Consider the following 9,975-nt stretch of genomic DNA (forward strand, 5'->3'; position numbering starts at 1 on the left):
GGGGCTGATGAAATCAAACTAAAGCCCCCCCAGGTCAAAGTGGATTCAAACCAAGTCCCCCAGACCAAAGAAGAATATTCTGGGAAGCTGTACAAGGAAGTAAGATGTAAAATCTAACTGCTGAGAAAAAGCTGACCTTTTCATGCTCTGTGCACAAGCTGAAGATCACCCGAAACTTCCCCCTCCCACTGCTGCCGGTTTTGGTTTGTGGTTTTTGCCTTTAAAAGAAGCCTGTAAGCTGAGCTCTGGGCTGCTGCTCTCTCTCTCCAAGTGAGGCAGAAGCCCGTCTGCACAAACGATTAAATCCTCTTGCTTGTTGCATCTCCTGGTGTTGGGACTGAGTCATTGGGGTACGACCTTCCATGAACATTGGGCACCGCAGACCGGGGGCCCAACAGGGCTACAGGGAGACCCTGTCTCAAAAAGACCCCCTGAAAAAAAGTGTGCTGCCACGTCCAGGTTCTTTTTGTTTTTGATGGGAATATAGTAGTGATCATAAAATCTGCCTCTGGAGTGCTTGGATTTAAAGCGTGTACCACCATGCCCACCTGAAGTTACCTTTTACTATTTATGATTTTTCTTCTATGTCTTTCCTTGGGTTGGGAGGAAATGAAGAAGTACCAAAGATGAAAGGTCTAGAGCCACATCTGGTCTTGGAAGTCGCCACCTGCTGTGGCATGTAGGGAGGACTTTCAGCCCCTAACCTGAGTATGACAAGAATAGGATGGAAGAAAGGCATAGTCAGGAAGGGTGGAGGGCTCCCAGAGGGACAAGAGTGGATTCTGGCAGCATTAAAAAGCACTTTCTGGCCAGGCTTGGTACTGCACTTAATCCCAGCACTTGGGAGGCAGAGACAGGTGGATCTCTGAGAGTTCTAGGCCAGCCTGGTCTTCATAGTGAGTTCCAGGACAGCTGGGACTACAGGGAGACCCTGTCTCAAAAAAAAAGTGAAACAAAACAAAACAAAACAGAGGCTGGAGAGATGGCTCAGCGGTTAAGAGCACTGACTGCTCTTGCAGAGGACCCAGGTTTGATTCCCAGCACCCACATCGTGGCTACACGAACCATCCTTAACTCCAGTTCCAGGGGAATCTGAAGCCCTCTTCTGACCTCCTCAGCACCGCACGACACAGGTGCACTCACATACATGCAGGCAATACACTCGTACCCATAAAAAAAAAATAAATAAAATATTAAAACAGTGCCAGGCGTGGTGGCGCACACCTTTAATCCCAGCACTTGGGAGATGGAGGCAGGCAGATCTTTGTGAGTTTGAGGCCAGCCTGGTTTACATAGTGAGTTCCAGGCCAGCTGGGGCTACAAGGAGACCTTGTCTCAAAAAGACCAAAAACCACTTCCTGCAGACTAGTATAGTAGTTTAGTGGGAACAAGGGAGAGTGGTGGGGGAGGTAACTATGAAGCAAAGAACAATGTAATGTAAAAAATGTCATAAAGAAGGCTTTTATTTTATATACTTACTAAAAACTTTAATTTATCCCCCCCCCAAAAAAAAAACACTTCCCTAGCTGTACTAGAGCAGAGGTCAGAAGCACCGGGGTTCAGAACATGACTAGAAGGTGACAGAGGATCTGTGTGTTACTGCAGCTACTCAGACAAAAGAAAAGTAGGGAGGCAGACAGGCCTTCCTCATATTGCCCCTCACTGCACTGGGTTTGACTAACTTGGTTCCTTATCCTGCCAAGGTCTAGCCTTCTCAGAGAAAAGACCAAGCTATCCAGGAATTTTAAATGAGCAGGTCCACTGTGAGGACTTTCACTCTGTCTTCAAATATAGGGCCTTAATTCCACACACCCCCTCCCCCAAATACACACATGGGTCCCTCCAGCCCTGGCTTGGAATGACTCTGAGTGGCCCACAAAGCATGTTTTCTAGGTTCTCTTGCCCACTCTGAATTCCTAGCCCCCACTTACTGCCTGCTTCTTCTTTTCCTTTGTCTTCAATCCACCCCCCCAATCCTTTTTTTGGATCTCAGACTCAAGGTCCTAGAGGAGGGGAGATCTCTGATCTTTGGCTGAGATAGCCCAGTGAGAGAATCCCAGAGGCCTTTCTCCCTTTCCTGAATGTCTGGGCAAGGAGGGCAGGATCTTGGTTTCAGGGTCTCAGTACCCCCTGTGCCATTTGAGCTGCTTGTGCTCATCATCTCTATTAATAACCATCCTCCCTCCCCCACTGCCAGTGCTGCCCCTACGCTGCCCAGCTCAGGTTCTCAGGTCACAGCAGCTCAGTCCTTCAAAGCTGTTGGACCCCAGGGAGAGCTGACCACCAACTGAGCAGCAGGTAAGTCGGCAGCTCTATGGGGTGAAGGGCTAGAGCCCACTCTGTTGACTTCTGTGTCTGCAATTGTGATTCTTGATTCTGGGGGAGTGGCCTCTCTCCCCATCTCTGCTCAGCTCCCAGCTATCCAGTTCAGGGGAGCCACAGAATTAGAAAGAGAGAGCCTAAGAAGTCAGAAGGATGGAGGTATGTGGGGAAGTCCCCAATTAACTGAGAAGGGGGTCTGAGATCCCACTAAGCCTGTAGAGTTGCAGCTATGATTTTGAGACAGGAGGAGGTAGAGTCTGTATATTTTTTTCCCAGCTTGTTCCTATCCACAGCCAGATCTTATTACAATGTTCCTGAACTCCCTCATTTCACTACAGTCAAGAAATGTATGATATTGCTGAACTGACATGTGTCAGAGCTCAGCTCAAATGCCCCTGGTTCACTCTCCATTCCAACTCTGCAGCTTGGGGTGGGAGTGACTTGAAGGAGCAAGGAGTACACCATGACCTCGCAGGCCAGGTTCCAGTTGGCCCCAAGGAAGAACAACCTCTCCTTCCTATGGAGAATTTTTCTGGCTGAATCTCCTCAACACTGGCAGAACATTTCTCTACTCCCTTGGGCCTTAAGGGAAGACTAAGGAGAGGACAGACCAGAGCCTGGAGCCATAGCTGTAGTCTGATATCCCAATACAAATAAAGACTTCAAATCATGCCAGGTCCATGAATCCTGGTGCAATGCACTGCTTGTGTTGTCTTTTAAACATCCCCAGCCCCAGTTATGTTCCTGATTCTACAAAGGAACTATATAAAGCAATCCACAGGAAGTTGGTAGAAGATGGGGAAAGGGAGTGCTACTGTACCACCTGTTTTACTTCCAAGGAAAATAGAAACCCTAAAGCAGTTGAATTTTATCTTGGGAGAAAATGCACATTCCTGTGAAAACCTGAGGCAGGGGGCATAGCTTAGCAGTAGAGCGCTTGCATGATACGCATTAAAGCCTTGGGTTACATCATCAGCACTGAAAAAAAAAAAAAAAAGAAACAGAAAATCTGTTGAAATTAACTCCTTAACCCTAAATTAAGAAGTGCTCACTCTTCCCAGTCCCTGTCCATCCTTCAAACCTGCTTCCCACTCCATCCAGGTCAAATCCATCTCCACAATGCCGCTCTCAGGAACCCCAGCACCTAACAAGAGGAGGAAATCCAGCAAGCTGATCATGGAACTCACTGGAGGTAGGGCATGCTTGTGGCTACCTAATGTGGGATTAAGAGCATCCCTGACTCAAGAGTCCTGGAAATAACATAAGACTGAATATATTGGGGGGGCAAAAAAACAAGAGGAATCCCAGTGGTAAAGGGTGGGGCACAGGACTGAGAAGTAAGATGGGAAGGAGAAAGGAGCAGGAAGGACTCAATAGTTATTCATCTTCCTGCCCTTTTCACATTGTACTCCAAGATAACACCCTGCCATATTACTCAACACAGGTCCAGGACCACAGGACCCATAGCCAGTGAGGTATGTTTGAGGAAGAAAATAGGATGGAGACTGACACAAACTAGGCCTCAGCATATGGTTAACTTCCTTATTTTTTCCTCAGAGCTAAGGGACTGGTGTAAGTACTTAAAATAGGAAACTGTGCAGGCATGCTCCCTGGGGGTAAACATGAGTACATGCATGTGATCATTTCTCCCAATACCTCTGGAGCCAGAGTTCACTGAGGAAAAGAAAAGGGAAACGAGTTAAGACAGGAATCTGTATTTAGAGATAAGCACGGGATTGGCTAATCAACTTTCCCCTTGCTGTGGTTTTCCCAGTGCTGTGTCTATGATCCTTTTTTTTTTTTTTTTTTTTTGGTCTTTTTGAGACAGGGTCTCCCTGTAGCCTCAGCTGCCCTGGAACTCACTATGTAGACCAGGCTGGCCTCGAAATCACAGAAGATCCACCTGCCTCTGCCTCCCAAGTGCTGGGATTGTGGGAGTAAAGGCATGTGCCACGCCACCAGGCCTGGCGATGTTTTATACTTTTTATCCTCCACTCCATACTCATGTCCCTTGGACACTATTTGTCACTCTACTCTAGTATTCCAACTGTCTCTGCCCTGCATACTAGTTCCCTTGCATTGTCTCTAACTCCAAAGCAGGAAATTAAAACTTCTCATAATCTAGACAGACCACGGTCAGACATCACAGATAGTATCTGCCCTCTGAGGGATCTCTTCCAGGCCACATACTTAGACATGGGTGCTGTCTGCAGTTTGAGTCCAGAAAACCCTATTTTCCTCTTTATCTTGACTCTTGAAAGGAGGACGGGACAGTTCAGGTCTGAACTTGGGCAAAAAGATCAGTGTCCCTAGGGACGTGATGCTGGAGGAGCTGTCACTGCTTACCAACCGGGGCTCCAAGATGTTCAAGCTGCGGCAGATGCGGGTGGAGAAATTTATCTATGAGAACCACCCTGATGTCTTTTCTGACAGCTCAATGGTGAGTATGGAAGTCAACCACACTCTCAAAGTCCAGTGCCTTTTCTGGCAGCTTCTTAGTAGGCCCTGGACTTTCCAAATACCATCAACCTCCTCTCCCTGAAAAATTAAAAGCTCATTAAATCCCTTGATCTATTAAGTGCCCAACAGCTCTAGGGTGACTTACAGCCATTTCCAAAATTCAGTCCCCATCTTCCAGCCAGTGAAGGCATGAGGAATACTACACCCATAGCGAGAAAATTCCTTCCCAGTATGGGTAAGTGTTAAAATAGGGTTGCCAGATAAAACAGTCCTGTGTTTGAAGTTAAGATACACAGTAATTTTTCAGTAAAGTATGTTCTTTGCAATATTTGGGACATAAAAAATAAAATACAATAACAATTGTATAACAGAATTGTTCCCAATAACAGAATACTGGGACCGAATTTGTAGTTCAGTGACAGATACTGGGTTCCATCTCCAGCATCAAAAAAACCAAATAGCAAACAAACAAAAATCTGGAGTACTCAGTTTGATCTTTGGGTTTATACACTGATCTGGGAGTGGTGGCTCATCCCTGTAATCCCAGGAGGCTGAGGCAGGAGGACTGCTCATGAATTTGAGAAAGGTTTTTATAATAGTTTTTTTTTTTTCCTGTATGTTCCCCATAGCATTAGGAACATAAAAACAATATAAGATATCCACTTAAATTTGATTTTTTTTGGGGGGGGCAGGGTTTCTATAGTCCCAGTTGTCCTAGAACTCATTATGTAGATCAAACTGGCCTCAATATCATAGAGATCCACCTGCCTCTGCCTCCTGAGTGCTGGGATTAAAGGCATGCATCACTGTGCCTGGCCATGAATACATTCTTAATATATGCATATGTCCCATTCAATATTTATACTAAAAATATTGTTGTATACCTGAATGTTAAATTTAAGTGGTGCCCTGGAATTTTATTTGCTAAATCTGGTAATTCTTCTAGGAAGAATTTGAATGTTTATAGTCATTTTCTTTTTGAATCATTCTTTTTGTGGGGGAATCCTTAAGGGATCCCAAACAAGGCATCTAAAATGATGTTTCTTTTTTTCTTTTTTGATCTTTTTGAGACAGGGTCTCCCTGTAGCCCCAGCTGTCCTGGAACTCACTATGTAGACCAGGCTGGCCTTGAACTCACAGAGATCCGCCTGCCTCTGCCTCCTGAGTACTGGGATTAAAGGTGTGTGCCACCATGCCCTGCTAAAATGATGTTTCTTTAAGATCATACATTTTTTCTTTTCTTTCTTTCTTTTTTTTTTGTTGTTGTTGTCTTTTTGAGACAGGGTCTCCTTGTAGCCCTGGAACTCACTATCTAGACCTGGCTGGCTTTGAACTCACAAAGATCTGCTTGCCTCTGCCTCCCAAGTGCTGGGATTAAAGGCCAGTGCAACCACACCCGGCCAAGACCATACATTTTCTAGTTAGGCTTCTTCTGCAAAGAAAGAGAAGTAGGGACTGGAGAGGGGCCAGGCACAGGATGTTACAGCTGAGGAGGAAGAGACCTTCTCCAGTTCCTTTCTTTTTCTTCCACCTTCTCTGGGTGGCTGAGGGACAGTGGAAATAGATGCCCACATGGATCGGCCAAGGCAGGAGTGTCTGTCATTAGCCCTTATGTAGGAGCAAATAAAAATGCTGAGTGCGTCATACCTAACTTTAGGAGGCCGAAGCCCTCCTTTCTGCTGGGTCTGGTTACAACTGGGTGGAGCATGGGGGTATACATGGGGAGATGGCCAGGAACGCCTCCTCAAGGAGTTGGCAGGGTTATTTTTAGGCTTTGGGGCTGAATACAATGTTGCCCTTTTGGTTACCCTCCCCCTTCACCTGCTACAGTTTCACTGTCAGGAAGTTCTGGTCCAATAGGCAACCAAGAGGACAGAAGAGGAGGAAGAGGAAGAGAGAAGGTGCCCTGACTGTTGGACACATGAGGAAGAGAGGAGACAGAGATCATTCTGTTTTTTTCAAATTAAGATTGGTTTCTTCCAGGCAACTCATCCTTGCAAGTTTTAGTTGAAGAAATGTCCTGGTTTCCTTTGCCTTGTCAAAGATAGGAAAGGGGAGTGGAGGATGAGCTGCCTCACCCTAAGGCATAAGGAGGGAACTAAACCTCTTCAGGAAAATAATTCCTCTCAGGCCTATAATCCTCTATGCATTTATTAGAGATGTCTTGGAGATTCGGGGTCTTCTGGGTGGCCCTTGTCTCTACTCACCTCATTTTTATACATTCTTCTGTCTTTGTGTATTTTCCACACCTATTGTTAACCTTCCCCCTGCTTTGAACTTTCTTTTTAGGATCACTTCCAGAAGTTTCTTCCCACAGTGGGAGGACAGCTGGGTACAGCTGGTCAGTTTTCCTACAGCAAGGGGAGCAGTGGTGGAGGCCAGGCAGGGGGCAGTGGCTCTGCTGGACAGTATGGCTCTGACCACAACCATCATCAGGGCTCTGAGTCTGGAGCTGGGGGTGCAGGTGGTCCTGGGGGCCAGGCTGGCAAAGGAGGAGCTGCTGGTGCAGCAGGAGTTGGCAAGCCAGGATCAGGCAAGTACTCTCATCAAAAAATAATGCATCTGGTCTCTAGAGCAGAAATGTCCCCAGGAATGATGCCTGGTTTGGATATGGGGAGAAGGGAAGCAAGCAGAGATATCTTGGATCTAGAAGGTGTCCAGAATATAGGGATGCATCTATTCTGCCCACAAACCTTTTTAGATTCAGTCACAGATCTGACCCTAGACTATCCTTATACAATTATACAATGTCTGACCCTAGACAAACCTTATACAATTCCCAGGATATACCACTTCTGGTCCCTAGACCCAACAACTTCCCTAGTGCCAAAGAATGGGATTAACTTTCATTAGCTAAGAGCTGCTATAATTTGATTTACTTTTCTCTCCCATGGATACCAGGTGACCAGGCAGGCGGAGAAGGAAAACATGTCACGGTGTTCAAGACTTATATTTCCCCATGGGATCGGGCCATGGGAGTTGACCCTCAGCAAAAAGTAGAACTTGGCATTGACCTGTTGGCATATGGGGCCAAAGCTGAACTTCCCAAATATAAGTCTTTCAACAGGTAGGGTAGTAGGAAGACACCTAAATGTATTCCACTGTGTGGTTCTGTGTCCTCATTTGGCTTGGGACTTTAGTTCAAATATTTCAGGAGACTGAGGAGGGATGGCAGGAATATGGGACCTTAATGGAGGAAGGCCTTTGCTTTTTACCTCTAACTCAGCTTCTTCATTAGCAGTGAGATAAAGGAAAAGTTTGTTGGAAAGCAAGATTTCTCTGCTGGTTTGTAGGTTGTTAGCAGTGTGGGCTTGGGAAAGTCATCCTGCTCTTCTGAGCCTAAGATGGGAATTGAAGGCTTCTGGCTCTCTTCTGTTAAAAGTCAAGTTACCATTACTCTCCCTATAGTATAACTCTATTTCCTTATACTCTGCTCTAAGTAACTGTTCTTTTCGAATGGGGCACTCTAGACCATGGATAGGAGATCCCTGTGAAAGCAGAGTAAGGAAGGCCTACAGAGGTGCTTTTGTATTCCACTGTTAATTCCTCTGCCAGATCATCCACTATCCATTTGGGATAAGGGTAGAATTGGAGGGGTTGGATATACATTGTAATTTAGGTGAGCTCAGATTGTTGGGTCTATAGTATTTGAGGTCACTTTTTCTAAGTGTAGGTCACAAGTATCTGTGAGACTACTACCCACTAGACTCCTTTTCTCACTACTAACTTTGGGGACATAAGCAAGCCAGGAAGGGAAATAGGGTACTAAAGGAAAAGAAGAACAAGTAGTGCAGAAGCAACTTCAAACTACAATTCTAGACTCCCCCTTCCTTGAAACCAGGCAGTATCTCACTGATAAGGTAAAGTTTCTTTGGTTCTGATTCTTAATTATATAATATCCCCCTTCAGGACAGCAATGCCCTATGGTGGATATGAGAAGGCCTCCAAGCGCATGACCTTCCAGATGCCCAAGTTTGACCTGGGGCCTCTGCTGAGTGAACCCCTGGTCCTCTACAACCAGAACCTCTCCAACAGGCCTTCTTTCAATCGAACACCTATTCCCTGGTTGAGCTCTGGGGAGCCTGTAGATTACAACGTGGATATTGGCATCCCCTTGGATGGAGAAACAGAGGAGCTGTGAGGGGTTTCCTCAAGGAATTAGCATCATTTCCCCTCTCTGGTTCCAATTTGGAGAGGGAGTGCTGAACAGGATGCCGCTGCTGTTATTCCAGTATCCTTGTGGCAACAGAGGGAAAGAGGCGGGAGAGATTTGCCTTTCAGTCCTTCACTCCAACTCCCCGCTCCAAAGCATCCCTCCTCACTAACTCCGAGCTCCTATTCTATTTGTTCCATATGGAAATTGTTCTTTTATGGAATTTTCTCTGCCATCAGTCAATAAACTTCAAGAAAATGAACTCATTCTTCCTCTCATATCTGAGGGCAGATGAAAGCTGAAGCTAACAATGCACAAAGACCAATTAGGGCTAAATAGTAAACACTCATTATTCAGACTTTCACATCAGACCTGAGCTCTGCATACCCACACCCACATCCACACCCACAAAACCACATTCATTAGGTATATACAAAGACATATTATTCAATAATGACATATTAGTCAATAGAATTTATTCAACAAATTCTCATGCTGACCCTGGTACATGCAGACAAAGCTAAGAAGCTACTGCATAGCGTGGTTAGGAAATGCTGGTAACACTAGTCTCTCTATGTAGCTAATCAGAGGTTGTGAAACAAACAAACCAGGAGAGGAAAATGGGCTGTTAAGGAAGAAGTAAAAGTTACTTGGATTCTTCACAGAAACAGTTCATGTCTGAAGTTTCTAGACAGAATAAATGAATCTAGAATGATTTTAGGAATATATATGTGAGAGGTTATAGATTCCCAAAAGGATGAAACAGAACACCATATGGAATCCAGAAAGAAGCAGGTGAACCCAGCTCTAGTGATAGTCCGTTTGGTTCTGTGTGAGCACAGCAAGAGGAGGTCTGAGGGACACAGGGAGATAACAGTGGTGTCCACTGCAGAAAACATGAAAGTTTAAGTAGGAATTAGTAGAAATGCTCTGTTTAGCTCAAATTTAGGGTCCCTTTAGAATCTCAGGCTTACTCTTATGTTCCACAAAGACCAGGAAGAATAATGTGATGACAAAGTCAGGAAAATACTTTTTTCTTT

The 9,975-nt window shown here is 45.4% G+C and overlaps 1 protein-coding gene across 1 annotated transcript; it reads left to right on the forward strand.

Annotated features, from left to right (window-relative positions):
- The first annotated feature begins 1,968 nt into the window (after nucleotides 1–1,968).
- On the forward strand, nucleotides 1,969–9,201 carry Myoz1 (myozenin 1). The gene is made up of 6 exons (XM_008836580.1): nucleotides 1,969–2,298; nucleotides 3,424–3,514; nucleotides 4,584–4,762; nucleotides 7,072–7,315; nucleotides 7,684–7,849; nucleotides 8,692–9,201. The coding sequence occupies exons 2-6, from the start codon at nucleotides 3,442–3,444 to the stop codon at nucleotides 8,921–8,923; spliced, it is 894 nt and encodes a 297-aa protein (XP_008834802.1). The 5' UTR covers nucleotides 1,969–2,298; nucleotides 3,424–3,441; the 3' UTR covers nucleotides 8,924–9,201.
- Nucleotides 9,202–9,975: the final 774 nt, after the last annotated feature.

The sequence above is a fragment of the Nannospalax galili genome, unplaced genomic scaffold (assembly GCF_000622305.1).
Source record: "Nannospalax galili isolate Female #2095 unplaced genomic scaffold, S.galili_v1.0 scaffold1437, whole genome shotgun sequence".
NCBI lineage: Eukaryota > Metazoa > Chordata > Mammalia > Rodentia > Spalacidae > Nannospalax > Nannospalax galili.

Excerpts from the sequence above, each read along its gene's own strand:
- Myoz1 (XM_008836580.1), top strand. The coding sequence starts at position 3,442 with ATGCCGCTCTCAGGAACCCCAGCACCTAACAAGAGGAGGAAATCCAGC. Across the intron at positions 3,515-4,583 it reads GATCATGGAACTCACTGGAG|GAGGACGGGACAGTTCAGGT; the intron begins GTAGGGCATGCT and ends GACTCTTGAAAG. Across the intron at positions 7,850-8,691 it reads AAATATAAGTCTTTCAACAG|GACAGCAATGCCCTATGGTG; the intron begins GTAGGGTAGTAG and ends ATCCCCCTTCAG.